General features: G+C 51.0%; 1 protein-coding gene across 3 annotated transcripts in view; it reads right to left on the reverse strand.

The window, feature by feature from the left end:
• Window positions 1–15,000, reverse strand: part of irf2bpl (interferon regulatory factor 2 binding protein-like) — a 40,545-nt gene that overhangs the window by 2,072 nt on the left and 23,473 nt on the right. For all 3 annotated transcript variants that reach the window (XM_034525091.1, XM_034525092.1, XM_034525090.1), the window contains exons 15-23: window positions 8,200–8,324; window positions 7,650–7,834; window positions 7,426–7,573; window positions 2,052–2,211; window positions 1,634–1,950; window positions 1,018–1,067; window positions 647–730; window positions 456–546; window positions 240–379 (exon numbers count right to left, since the gene is read on the reverse strand). In XM_034525091.1, coding sequence (XP_034380982.1) covers window positions 240–379; window positions 456–546; window positions 647–730; window positions 1,018–1,067; window positions 1,634–1,950; window positions 2,052–2,211; window positions 7,426–7,573; window positions 7,650–7,834; window positions 8,200–8,324 — 1,300 coding nt within the window. The remainder of the gene's footprint in view (window positions 1–239; window positions 380–455; window positions 547–646; window positions 731–1,017; window positions 1,068–1,633; window positions 1,951–2,051; window positions 2,212–7,425; window positions 7,574–7,649; window positions 7,835–8,199; window positions 8,325–15,000) is intronic.

Below are 15,000 nucleotides of genomic sequence, written 5' to 3' on the forward strand. Positions count from 1 at the left end.
TGTGTGTGTCACCTGTGTGTGTGTGGCTCACCTGTGTGTGTGTGTGTGTGTGTGTGTGTGTGTGCGTGGCTCACCTGTGTGTGTGTGTGTCACCTGTGTGTGTGTGTCACCTGTGTGTGTGTGGCCCACCTGTGTGTGTGTGTGTGTGCGTGGCTCACCTGTGTGTGTGTGTGTGTGTGTGTGTCACCTGTGTGTGTGTGTGTGTGTGTGTCACCTGTTTGTGTGTGTGTGTGGCTCACCTGTGCTGCAGGGTCCTCCATGTGAGGAGGAGGAGCCAGGTCGGTCTGGAGGTCAGAGGTCAGAGTACCGATTGGCTCCACCATCAGGTAACCCACGGCAACGGAGCTCTGATCGGTCCCTTCCAAACTGACTTCTGAGCCTTCAGTCAGACACACAGATGTGATGTCACAGGGAATCAATGTTAATCCCTCAGCTGTGTCTGAAGGCAGTCTCACCTGCAGCCTGACTCGTCTGTCCAGGTGACGAGGTCTGATCCTCCCCCACACTCCCCCCCTCCTCCTGATCCTGATCCCTGCTCCAGGAGCCCTGAGGACGCATTGGGGTCAGAGGTCGTGTGTGTTAGTGTGTGGGTCAGTGAGTGATAGTATGTGCTAGTGTGTATCTGTGTGTGTGTGTGTGTGTGTACCTCTGGCAGTGTGTCTCTGTGCTCCTTGTTGGCCCTGAGGAGGTCGTGACCTTTGACTTGTCCTTCACTGAGGGGGTCAAAGTCCTGGAGGAGTGACGACAAGAAATACCTCACTGAGGACTAATAGTTCTATAGTTGTAGTACTACTACTACAACTGTAGTATTAACACTACACATGTAGTATTAATACTACAACTGTAGTATTAACACTACAACTGTAGTATTAACTGTAGTATTAATACTACAACTGTAGTATTAACACTACACATGTAGTATTAATACTATAACTGTAGTATTAACTGTAGTATTAATACTACAACTGTAGTATTAACACTACACATGTAGTATTAATACTACAGTTGTATCCTCACCATTTCCTGGAGCTCCTGGAGAGAACTGGAGAAACTGAAGACACCCTCCTCTGAGAGAGAGAGAGACAGAGAGAGAGAGAGAGAGAGACAGAGAGAGAGAGAGAGAGAGACAGAGAGAGACAGAGAGAGAGAGAGACAGAGAGAGAGAGAGAGACAGAGAGAGAGAGAGAGAGAGAGAGAGAGACAGAGAGAGAGAGAGAGACAGAGAGAGAGAGAGAGAGAGAGAGAGACAGAGAGAGAGAGAGAGACAGAGAGAGAGAGAGAGAGAGACAGAGAGAGACAGAGAGAGAGAGAGAGAGACAGAGAGAGAGAGAGAGAGAGACAGAGAGAGAGAGAGAGACAGAGAGAGACAGAGAGAGAGAGAGAGAGAGACAGAGAGAGAGAGAGACAGAGAGAGAGAGAGAGACAGAGAGAGACAGAGAGAGAGACAGAGAGAGAGACAGAGAGAGAGAGAGAGAGAGAGAGAGACAGAGAGAGACAGAGAGAGAGAGAGAGAGACAGAGAGAGAGAGACAGATAGAGAGAGACAGAGAGAGAGAGTTGATTTAGTTGAAATGTGGAGAACAGAGAGAGTTCTGGTGTGATGATGAAGATGAAGATCTATATGAGGAAGATACCTGTCATGGCAGCCAGCTGGTGGACGCTGAGCAGCAGTTCTCCCTCTGAGATGTGCTTCAGAGCTGCTTCAGTCCCTGCTGTCACTGTGGTGCTGCTCGAGTCCTCTGAGGAGCTGGAGGGGGACGCTGATCTGGGGTCAGGAGCAGGACCAGGAGCAGGACCAGGAGCAGGACCAGGAGCAGGACCAGGAGCAGGACCAGGATCAGGACCAGGAGCAGGACCAGGAGCAGGAGGAGACGGGGAGGGAGCAGGGGGGGTTGAGGGGGAAGGGAGAGGGGAGGAGAAAAGAGGCTCCTCCTCTGCCACTGACATCACGCTGCAGGAGAAGAGAGAGACTGATGTCTGGATGTCCTACATCTCCCACAATGCACCTGGACACTGGTCTTTCACTAGAGGCCCCTCTCTCTGTGTACATACAGCAGCTTCGAGCGTGTATCCAGCTGTTCCTCTGGTCTCTCCTCCTCCAATGGCAGTTCAACATCTCCCCAGGTCAGAGGGGGAGGGGCTTGACAGACAGCAGGAGGACTTCCTGCAAAGGGGGCGGGCTCTGGACTTGAGGTGGGCGTGGCTACAGGCTCTGAGGTCATAGTCAAACAGAAAGAGAAACAACGGATCATTGAACCATCATCATCATCGTCAGACAGATCTTCAACCAATACAAGTACAGCTACAGAAGAACAAGTACACAAGTACAGCTACAGAAGAACAAGTACACAAGTACAGCTACAGAAGAACAAGTACAGCTACAGAAGAACAAGTACACAAGTACAGCTACAGAAGAACAAGTACACAAGTACAGCTACAGAAGAACAAGTACACAAGTACAGCTACAGAAGAACAAGTACAGCTACAGAAGAACAAATACACAAGTACAGCTACTGAAGAACAAGTACACAAGTACAGCTACAGAAGAACAAGTACACAAGTACAGCTACAGAAGAACAAGTACACAAGTACAGCTACAGAAGAACAAGTACACAAGTACAGCTACTGAAGAACAAGTACACAAGTACAGCTACAGAAGAACAAGTACAGCTACAGAAGAACAAGTACAGCTACAGAAGAACAAATACACAAGTACAGCTACTGAAGAACAAGTACACAAGTACAGCTACAGAAGAACAAGTACACAAGTACAGCTACAGAAGAACAAATACACAAGTACAGCTACTGAAGAACAAGTACACAAGTACAGCTACAGAAGAACAAGTACACAAGTACAGCTACAGAAGAACAAGTACACAAGTACAGCTCCAGAAGAACAAGTACACAAGTACAGCTACAGAAGAACAAGTACACAAGTACAGCTTCAGAAGAACAAGTACACAAGTACAGCTACAGAAGAACAAATACACAAGTACAGCTACTGAAGAACAAGTACACAAGTACAGCTACAGAAGAACAAGTACACAAGTACAGCTACAGAAGAACAAGTACACAAGTACAGCTTGAGAAAAACAAGAACACAAGTACAGCTACAGAAGGACAAGTACACAAGTACAGCTACAGAAGAACAAGTACACAAGTACAGCTACAGAAGAACAAGTACAGCTACAGAAGAACAAATACACAAGTACAGCTACAGAAGGACAAGTACACAAGTACAGCTACAGAAGAACAAGTACAGCTACAGAAGAACAAATACACAAGTACAGCTACAGAAGAACAAGTACACAAGTACAGCTACAGAAGAACAAGTACAGCTACAGAAGAACAAGTACACAAGTACAGCTCCAGAAGAACAAGTACACAAGTACAGCTACAGAAGAACAAGTACAGCTACAGAAGAACAAGTACACAAGTACAGCTACAGAAGGACAAGTACACAAGTACAGCTACAGAAGAACAAGTACACAAGTACAGCTTCAGAAGAACAAGTAAGGGTACAGAAGAACAACTCCTCCCCTTCCTTTCCAAAACTCTGTGTGAGCTATCTTTAACCAAGTATCCTCCTTTCTCCACAGTAACAACCTTATAGACCCCCACCAGTCTGGATTAAAGGCCACTCAACAGAGACCTCTCTCCTCTGTCCTTATCCTTCACACTAGAGCATCCTCTCTCCTCTGTCCTTATCCTTCACAATAGAGCATCCTCTCTCCTCTGTCCTTATCCTTCACACTAGAGCATCCTCTCTCTCCTCTGTCCTTATCCTTCACACTAGAGCATCCTCTCTCCTCTGTCCTTATCCTTCACACTAGAGCAGCCTCTCTCTCCTCTGTCCTCATCCTTCTAGACCTTTCCGCTGCCTTTGACACAGTGAACCACCAGATCCTCATGTCCTCCCTCCAGGACCTGGTATCTCAGGCTCTGCTCTCACTCTTCTCATCCTACCTCACCGACCGCTCTTACCGGGTAACCTGGAGAGGATCTGTGTCTGAGCCTTGTCCTCTGACTACTGGGGTCCCTCAGGGCTCAGTACTTGGTCCTCTTCTCTTCTCTCTGTACACCAACTCTCTCTCTCTGTCATTCTCTCTCATGGCTTCACCTACCACAGCTATGCTGACGACACCCAACTGATCCTCTCGTTTCCCCAATCTGAAACACAGGTAGCAGCACGAATCTCTGCCTGTCTGACTGACATCTCTCAGTGGATGTCTGACTGACATCTCTCAGTGGATGTCTGTCTCACCTTCAACAACTCAGTGTTGGCCCCGCCCCCGACTGCCAGGAACCTCGGTGTGACACCTGTCAGTCAACTCTCCCTGACTGCCAACATTACCGCAGCAACACGCTCCTGTAGGTACATGCTGTACAACATCAGGAGAATACGACCTCTTCTCACTCAGAAGGCGGTCCAGGTCCTGGTCCAGGTTCTGGTCCAGGTCCTGGTCCAGGTTCTGGTCATCTCACAGCTAGACTACTGTAACTCCTCCTTCAGGTCTACCTGCTAATGCCATTCGACCTCTACAGCTCATCCAGAATGCAGCTGCTCGACTGGTCTTCAACCTCCGAAATTTACCCACAATCCTCCGCTCCTCCGCGACCTTCACTGGTTACCGGGACATGGTCTAACCTCACACCAGGACATGGTCTAACCTCACACCCAGGACATGGTCTAACCTCACACCAGGACATGGTCTAACCTCACACCAGGACATGGTCTAACCTCACACCAGGACATGGTCTAACCTCACACATAGGACATGGTCTAACCTCACATCCAGGACATGGTCTAACCTCACATCCAGGACATGGTCTAACCTTCACCCAGGACATGGTCTAACCTCACATCCAGGACATGGTCTGACCTCACATCCAGGACATGGTCTAACCTCACACCCAGGACATGGTCTAACCTCACACCCAGGACATGGTCTAACCTCACACCAGGACATGGTCTAACCTCACATCCAGGACATGGTCTAACCTCACACCCAGGACATGGTCTAACCTTCATCCAGGACATGGTCTAACCTCACACCCAGGACATGGTCTAACCTTCATCCAGGACATGGTCTAACCTCACACCCAGAACATGGTCTAACCTCACATCCAGGACATGGTCTAACCTCACATCCAGGACATGGTCTAACCTCACATCCAGGACATGGTCTAACCTCACACCCAGGACATGGTCTAACCTTCATCCAGGACATGGTCTAACCTTACATCCAGGACATGGTCTAACCTTCATCCAGGACATGGTCTAACCTCACACCCAGGACATGGTCTAACCTCACACCCAAGACATGGTCTAACCTTCATCCAGGACATGGTCTAACCTTACATCCAGGACATGGTCTAACCTTACATCCAGGACATGGTCTAACCTTCATCCAGGACATGGTCTAACCTTCATCCAGGACATGGTCTAACCTCACACCCAGGACATGGTCTAACCTCACACCCAGGACATGGTCTAACCTTCATCCAGGACATGGTCTAACCTTACATCCAGGACATGGTCTAACCTTCATCCAGGACATGGTCTAACCTTACATCCAGGACATGGTCTAACCTTCATCCAGGACATGGTCTAACCTCACACCCAGGACATGGTCTAACCTCACACCCAGGACATGGTCTAACCTCACACCCAGGACATGGTCTAACCTCACACCCAGGACATGGTCTAACCTTCATCCAGGACATGGTCTAACCTTACATCCAGGACATGGTCTAACCTTCATCCAGGACATGGTCTAACCTCACACCAGGACATGGTCTAACCTTCATCCAGGACATGGTCTAACCTCACACCCAGGACATGGTCTAACCTCACACCCAGGACATGGTCTAACCTTCATCCAGGACATGGTCTAACCTTACATCCAGGACATGGTCTAACCTTACATCCAGGACATGGTCTAACCTTCATCCAGGACATGGTCTAACCTCACACCCAGGACATGGTCTAACCTCACACCCAGGACATGGTCTAACCTCACACCCAGGACATGGTCTAACCTCACACCCAGGACATGGTCTAACCTCACATCCAGGACATGGTCTAACCTTCATCCAGGACATGGTCTAACCTCACACCAGGACATGGTCTAACCTTCATCCAGGACATGGTTTAACCTCACACCCAGGACATGGTCTAACCTTCATCCAGGACATGGTCTAACCTCACACCCAGGACATGGTCTAACCTCACATCCAGGACATGGTTTAACCTCACACCCAGGACATGGTCTAACCTTCATCCAGGACATGGTCTAACCTCACACCCAGGACATGGTCTAACCTCACATCCAGGACATGGTCTAACCTTCATCCAGGACATGGTCTAACCTCACACCCAGGACATGGTTTAACCTCACACCCAGGACATGGTCTAACCTTCATCCAGGACATGGTCTAACCTCACACCCAGGACATGGTCTAACCTCACATCCAGGACATGGTCTAACCTCACACCAGGACATGGTCTACCCTCACACCCAGGACATGGTCTAACCTCACATCCAGGACATGGTCTAACCTCACACCAGGACATGGTCTAACCTCACATCCAGGACATGGTCTAACCTCACACCAGGACATGGTCTACCCTCACACCCAGGACATGGTCTAACCTCACACCCAGGACATGGTCTAACCTCACACCCAGGACATTGCTGTTCTGGCTCCTCATTGGTGGAACGAGCTCCCCATTGACATCAGGACAGGAAGTCTCTACAAACCATACCGACTACACCTTGAATAGGGAAGGTAGAGCCGTAGTAGCACTTTAGCAACACTTAAATGTCTCTTACTGATAGCACTTTGTAGTTTAACACTTTAGTAACACTTAAATGTCTCTTACTGATAGCACTTTGTAGTTTAACTTTATTGAAGAAATTGTACTTGCTTGATTCTTGTTGTTCTGAGTTTGGACTCATGGTTTAATGCACTTATTGTAAGTCGCTTTGGATAAAAGCGTCAGCTAAATTACATGTAATGTAATGTAATGTAATGTAAAAGTCATGTGACCGTGGTGGAGTTCCTCTATAGACTAACAGGAAGTCATGTGACCGTGGTGGAGTTCCTCTATAGACTAACATGAAGTCATGTGACCGTGGTGGAGTTCCTCTATAGACTAACATGAAGTCATGTGACCGTGGTGGAGTTCCTCTATAGACTAACAGGAAGTCATGTGACCGTGGTGGAGTTCCTCTATAGACTAACAGGAAGTCATGTGACCGTGGTGGAGTTCCTCTATAGACTAACAGGAAGTCATGTGACCGTGGTGGAGTTCCTCTATAGACTAACAGGAAGTCATGTGACCGTGGTGGAGTTCCTCTATAGACTAACAGGAAGTCATGTCTGGCTCATCTCGAACAAACCTACTGCTGCTGTGTCTGACCTGGATCTGTGATTGGCCGAAGAGACTCGTCGTTCAGCAGGCTGGTTGGTTCAGAGGCAGGGGGCGTGGTCAGGGGCGGGGTCTCTGTGTTGGGTGCGGCGGGGCTGGGTTGAAGCGTCGGTGTAGGAACCAGTGATACCAGTTTGTCCTGTAACGGAATGGACAACAAGATTCAGTTTGTGATCAGAACACAAAGACAGACTGAAGATGCTGTACCTCCTGACCTGAGGGTATCCTGGACCTGGTTCTGCTGGCTCCGGTCCTGGTTCTGGTCCTGGTTCCAGTGAGTCCCTCTGTCTCAGCAGCAGGGCAACTTGCTCCGTCAGAACCTCACTAACCAGCTCCAGGATCAGAGCCGAGTCCACTGACATGTTGCAGTCCACAAAGAGCTGCAGACCTCCACCTCTTACTGAACCCACAACAACACCATTAGAACACTCGACAACACAGTCAGAACAAACAACAACAACAACACCATCACAAAACAACAACACGGTCAGAACACCCACAACAATAGTCTGCTTCATATAGAGACCATAGATCTAACTATAATTGAATGTGTGTATTATATTAAATGAACGTGTTGCTTATTCTTATTCTTTCAGGACTAACTCCACCGGTGAGAAACAGAATAAATATTAAAACATATTTCAAAGCAATAAGAAAGTTTCCTTCTATAACGTATCATCACCTTATGAGAATAAATTAAAAACATCAGACTGTCAGACCAATGAGGGAGCACCATGAGAACTCTGCTCTTATTGGTCGGCTCACCGATGTCTGAGGTGGCGCTCTGCTCCTCGGACTTTGATTGGTCAGTGTAGTCATTCTGGGCGGGGTCGGGGAGAGGGGGTCGATACATCTCTGAGATCATCCGGGACATCAGCTGCTGCTCCACCCTGGAACCAACGAAGACAGACCAGTTCAGACTCATTCTGCCTGGTTCAGTCCGGTTCTGACCGGTTGAGACCAGTTCAGACTCATTCAGCCTGGTTCAGCCCGGTTCTGACCGGTTGAGACCAGTTCAGACTCATTCAGCCTGGTTCAGTCCGGTTCTGACCGGTTGAGACCAGTTCAGACTCATTCAGCCTGGTTCAGTCCGGTTCTGACCGGTTGAGACCAGTTCAGAACAGCTCAGCCTGGTTCAGCCCGGTTCTGACCGGTTGAGACCAGTTCAGACTCATTCAGCCCGGTTCTGACCGGTTGAGACCAGTTCAGACTCATTCAGCCTGGTTCAGTCCGGTTCTGACCGGTTGAGACCAGTTCAGAACAGCTCAGCCTGGTTCAGCCCGGTTCTGACCGGTTGAGACCAGTTCAGACTCATTCTGACTGGTTCAGCCCGGTTCTGACCGGTTGAGACCAGTTCAGACTCATTCAGCCTGGTTCAGTCCGGTTCTGACCAGTTCAGACTCATTCAGCCTGGTTCAGTCCGGTTCTGACCGGTTGAGACCAGTTCAGACTCATTCAGCCTGGTTCTGACCGGTTGAGACCAGTTCAGACTCATTCAGCCTGGTTCAGTCCGGTTCTGACCGGTTGAGACCAGTTCAGACTCATTCAGCCCGGTTCTGACCGGTTGAGACCAGTTCAGACTCATTCTGACTGGTTCAGCCCGGTTCTGACCGGTTGAGACCAGTTCAGACTCATTTAGCCCGGTTCTGAACGGTTGAGACCAGTTCAGACTCATTCAGCCTGGTTCAGCCCGGTTGAGACCAGTTCAGACTCATTCAGCCTGGTTCAGCCCGGTTGAGACCAGTTCAGACTCATTCAGCCTGGTTCAGTCCGGTTCTGACCGGTTGAGACCAGTTCAGACTCATTCAGCCTGGTTCTGACCGGTTGAGACCAGTTCAGACTCATTCAGCCTGGTTCAGTCCGGTTCTGACCGGTTGAGACCAGTTCAGACTCATTCAGCCCGGTTCTGACCGGTTGAGACCAGTTCAGACTCATTCAGCCTGGTTCAGTCCGGTTCTGACCGGTTGAGACCAGTTCAGAACAGCTCAGCCTGGTTCAGCCCGGTTCTGACCGGTTGAGACCAGTTCAGACTCATTCAGCCTGGTTCAGTCCGGTTCTGACCGGTTGGGACCAGTTCAGACTCATTCTGACTGGTTCAGCCCGGTTGAGACCAGTTCAGACTCATTCAGCCTGGTTCAGTCCGTTTCTGACCGGTTGAGACCAGTTCAGACTCATTCAGCCTGGTTCTGACCGGTTGAGACCAGTTCAGACTCATTCAGCCTGGTTCAGCCCGGTTCTGACCGGTTGAGACCAGTTCAGACTCATTCAGCCTGGTTCAGCCCGGTTGAGACCAGTTCAGACTCATTCAGCCTGGTTCAGCCCGGTTGAGACCAGTTGAGACTCATTCTGACTGGTTCAGCCCGGTTCAGCCCGGTTGAGACCAGTTCAGACTCATTCAGCCTGGTTCTGACCGGTTGAGACCAGTTCAGACTCATTCAGCCCGGTTCTGACCGGTTGAGACCAGTTCAGACTCATTCAGCCTGGTTCAGTCCGGTTCTGACCGGTTGAGACCAGTTCAGACTCATTCTGACTGGTTCAGCCCGGTTGAGACCAGTTCAGACTCATTCAGCCTGGTTCAGCCCGGTTCTGACCGGTTGAGACCAGTTCAGACTCATTCAGCCTGGTTCAGCCCGGTTGAGACCTGTTCAGACTCATTCAGCCTGGTTCAGCCCGGTTGAGACCAGTTCAGACTCATTCAGCCTGGTTCAGCCCGGTTCTGACCGGTTGAGACCAGTTCAGACTCATTCAGCCTGGTTCAGCCCGGTTGAGACCAGTTCAGACTCATTCAGCCTGGTTCAGCCCGGTTGAGACCAGTTCAGACTCATTCTGACTGGTTCAGCCCGGTTGAGACCAGTTCAGACTCATTCAGCCTGGTTCAGCCCGGTTGAGACCAGTTCAGACTCATTCTGACTGGTTCAGCCCGGTTGAGACCAGTTCAGACTCATTCAGCCTGGTTCTGACCGGTTGAGACCAGTTCAGACTCATTCAGCTTGGTTCAGCCCGGTTCTGACCGGTTGAGACCAGTTCAGACTCATTCAGCCTGGTTCAGCCCGGTTGAGACCAGTTCAGACTCATTCAGCCTGGTTCAGCCCGGTTGAGACCAGTTCAGACTCATTCTGACTGGTTCAGCCCGGTTCAGCCCGGTTGAGACCAGTTCAGACTCATTCTGACAGGTTCAGCCCGGTTCTGACCGGTTGAGACCAGTTCAGACTCATTTAGCCCGGTTCTGAACGGTTGAGACCAGTTCAGACTCATTCAGCCTGGTTCAGCCCGGTTGAGACCAGTTCAGACTCATTCAGCCTGGTTCAGCCCGGTTGAGACCAGTTCAGACTCATTCAGCCTGGTTCAGTCCGGTTCTGACCGGTTGAGACCAGTTCAGACTCATTCAGCCCGGTTCTGACCGGTTGAGACCAGTTCAGACTCATTCAGCCTGGTTCAGTCCGGTTCTGACCGGTTGAGACCAGTTCAGAACAGCTCAGCCTGGTTCAGCCCGGTTCTGACCGGTTGAGACCAGTTCAGACTCATTCAGCCTGGTTCAGTCCGGTTCTGACCGGTTGGGACCAGTTCAGACTCATTCTGACTGGTTCAGCCCGGTTGAGACCAGTTCAGACTCATTCAGCCTGGTTCAGTCCGTTTCTGACCGGTTGAGACCAGTTCAGACTCATTCAGCCTGGTTCTGACCGGTTGAGACCAGTTCAGACTCATTCAGCCTGGTTCAGCCCGGTTCTGACCGGTTGAGACCAGTTCAGACTCATTCAGCCTGGTTCAGCCCGGTTGAGACCAGTTCAGACTCATTCAGCCTGGTTCAGCCCGGTTGAGACCAGTTGAGACTCATTCTGACTGGTTCAGCCCGGTTCAGCCCGGTTGAGACCAGTTCAGACTCATTCAGCCTGGTTCTGACCGGTTGAGACCAGTTCAGACTCATTCAGCCCGGTTCTGACCGGTTGAGACCAGTTCAGACTCATTCAGCCTGGTTCAGTCCGGTTCTGACCGGTTGAGACCAGTTCAGACTCATTCTGACTGGTTCAGCCCGGTTGAGACCAGTTCAGACTCATTCAGCCTGGTTCAGCCCGGTTCTGACCGGTTGAGACCAGTTCAGACTCATTCAGCCTGGTTCAGCCCGGTTGAGACCTGTTCAGACTCATTCAGCCTGGTTCAGCCCGGTTGAGACCAGTTCAGACTCATTCAGCCTGGTTCAGCCCGGTTCTGACCGGTTGAGACCAGTTCAGACTCATTCAGCCTGGTTCAGCCCGGTTGAGACCAGTTCAGACTCATTCAGCCTGGTTCAGCCCGGTTGAGACCAGTTCAGACTCATTCTGACTGGTTCAGCCCGGTTGAGACCAGTTCAGACTCATTCAGCCTGGTTCAGCCCGGTTGAGACCAGTTCAGACTCATTCTGACTGGTTCAGCCCGGTTGAGACCAGTTCAGACTCATTCAGCCTGGTTCTGACCGGTTGAGACCAGTTCAGACTCATTCAGCTTGGTTCAGCCCGGTTCTGACCGGTTGAGACCAGTTCAGACTCATTCAGCCTGGTTCAGCCCGGTTGAGACCAGTTCAGACTCATTCAGCCTGGTTCAGCCCGGTTGAGACCAGTTCAGACTCATTCTGACTGGTTCAGCCCGGTTCAGCCCGGTTGAGACCAGTTCAGACTCATTCTGACTGGTTCAGCCCGGTTCTGACCGGTTGAGACCAGTTCAGACTCATTTAGCCCGGTTCTGAACGGTTGAGACCAGTTCAGACTCATTCAGCCTGGTTCAGCCCGGTTGAGACCAGTTCAGACTCATTCAGCCTGGTTCAGCCCGGTTGAGACCAGTTCAGACTCATTCTGACTGGTTCAGCCCGGTTCAGCCCGGTTGAGACCAGTTCAGACTCATTCAGCCCGGTTCTGACCAGTTGAGACCAGTTCAGACTCATTCAGCCTGGTTCAGTCCGGTTCTGACCGGTTGAGACCAGTTCAGACTCATTCTGACTGGTTCAGCCCGGTTGAGACCAGTTCAGACTCATTCAGCCTGGTTCAGTCCGGTTCTGACTGGTTGAGACCAGTTCAGACTCATTCAGCCTGGTTCAGCCCGGTTGAGACCAGTTCAGACTCATTCAGCCTGGTTCAGTCCGGTTCTGACCGGTTGAGACCAGTTCAGACTCATTCTGACTGGTTCAGCCCGGTTGAGACCAGTTCAGACTCATTCAGCCTGGTTCAGTCCGGTTCTGACCGGTTGAGACCAGTTCAGACTCATTCAGCCTGGTTCTGACCGGTTGAGACCAGTTCAGACTCATTCAGCCTGGTTCAGTCCGGTTCTGACCGGTTGAGACCAGTTCAGAACAGCTCAGCCTGGTTCAGCCCGGTTCTGACCGGTTGAGACCAGTTCAGACTCATTCAGCCTGGTTCAGTCCGGTTCTGACCGGTTGAGACCAGTTCAGACTCATTCAGCCTGGTTCAGTCAGGTTCTGACCGGTTGAGACCAGTTCAGAACAGCTCAGCCTGGTTCAGCCCGGTTCTGACCGGTTGAGACCAGTTCAGACTCATTCAGCCCGGTTCTGACCGGTTGAGACCAGTTCAGACTCATTCAGCCTGGTTCAGTCCGGTTCTGACCGGTTGAGACCAGTTCAGAACAGCTCAGCCTGGTTCAGCCCGGTTCTGACCGGTTGAGACCAGTTCAGACTCATTCAGCCTGGTTCAGTCCGGTTCTGACCGGTTGAGACCAGTTCAGACTCATTCAGCCTGGTTCAGTCCGGTTCTGACCGGTTGAGACCAGTTCAGAACAGCTCAGCCTGGTTCAGCCCGGTTCTGACCGGTTGAGACCAGTTCAGACTCATTCAGCCCGGTTCTGACCGGTTGAGACCAGTTCAGACTCATTCAGCCTGGTTCAGTCCGGTTCTGACCGGTTGAGACCAGTTCAGACTCATTCTGACTGGTTCAGCCCGGTTGAGACCAGTTCAGACTCATTCAGCCTGGTTCAGCCCGGTTCTGACCGGTTGAGACCAGTTCAGACTCATTCAGCCTGGTTCAGCCCGGTTGAGACCAGTTCAGACTCATTCAGCCTGGTTCAGCCCGGTTGAGACCAGTTCAGACTCATTCTGACTGGTTCAGCCCGGTTCAGCCCGGTTGAGACCAGTTCAGACTCATTCTGACTGGTTCTGACCGGTTGAGACCAGTTCAGACTCATTCAGCCTGGTTCAGTCCGGTTCTGACCGGTTGAGACCAGTTCAGACTCATTCTGACTGGTTCAGCCCGGTTGAGACCAGTTCAGACTCATTCAGCCTGGTTCAGTCCGGTTCTGACCGGTTGAGACCAGTTCAGACTCATTCAGCCTGGTTCTGACCGGTTTGAGACCAGTTCAGACTCATTCAGCCTGGTTCAGCCCGGTTGAGACCAGTTCAGACTCATTCTGACTGGTTCAGCCCGGTTGAGACCAGTTCAGACTCATTCAGCCTGGTTCTGACCGGTTAAGACCAGTTCAGACTCATTCAGCCCGGTTCTGACCGGTTGAGACCAGTTCAGACTCATTCAGCCTGGTTCAGTCCGGTTCTGACCGGTTGAGACCAGTTCAGACTCATTCAGCCTGGTTCAGTCCGGTTCTGACCGGTTGAGACCAGTTCAGACTTATTCTGACTGGTTCAGCCCGGTTGAGACCAGTTCAGACTCATTCAGCCTGGTTCAGCCCGGTTCTGACCGGTTGAGACCAGTTCAGACTCATTCAGCCTGGTTCAGCCCGGTTGAGACCAGTTCAGACTCATTCAGCCTGGTTCAGTCCGGTTCTGACCGGTTGAGACCAGTTCAGACTCATTCAGCCTGGTTCAGTCCGGTTCTGACCGGTTGAGACCAGTTCAGAACAGCTCAGCCCGGTTCTGACCGGTTGAGACCAGTTCAGAACAGCTCAGCCCAGTTCTGACCGGTTGAGACCAGTTCAGACTCATTCAGCCCGGTTCTGACCGGTTGAGACCAGTTCAGACTCATTCAGCCTGGTTCAGCCCGGTTCTGACCGGTTGAGACCAGTTCAGACTCATTCAGCCCGGTTCTGACCGGTTGAGACCAGTTCAGACTCATTCAGCCTGGTTCAGTCCGGTTCTGACCGGTTGAGACCAGTTCAGACTCATTCTGACTGGTTCAGCCCGGTTGAGACCAGTTCAGACTCATTCAGCCTGGTTCAGCCCGGTTCTGACCGGTTGAGACCAGTTCAGACTCATTCAGCCTGGTTCAGCCCGGTTGAGACCAGTTCAGACTCATTCAGCCTGGTTCAGCCCGGTTGAGACCAGTTCAGACTCATTCTGACTGGTTCAGCCCGGTTCAGCCCGGTTGAGACCAGTTCAGACTCATTCAGCCTGGTTCTGACTGGTTGAGACCAGTTCAGACTCATTCAGCCTGGTTCTGACCGGTTGAGACCAGTTCAGACTCATTCAGCCTGGTTCAGCCCGGTTGAGACCAGTTCAGACTCATTCTGACTGGTTCAGCCCGGTTGAGACCAGTTCAGACTCATTCAGCCTGGTTCTGACCGGTTGAGACCAGTTCAGACTCATTCAGCCTGGTTCAGTCCGGTTCTGACCGGTTGAGACCAGTTCAGACTCAT

Source organism: Cyclopterus lumpus, chromosome 22, assembly GCF_009769545.1.
Source record: "Cyclopterus lumpus isolate fCycLum1 chromosome 22, fCycLum1.pri, whole genome shotgun sequence".
Lineage (NCBI taxonomy): Eukaryota > Metazoa > Chordata > Actinopteri > Perciformes > Cyclopteridae > Cyclopterus > Cyclopterus lumpus.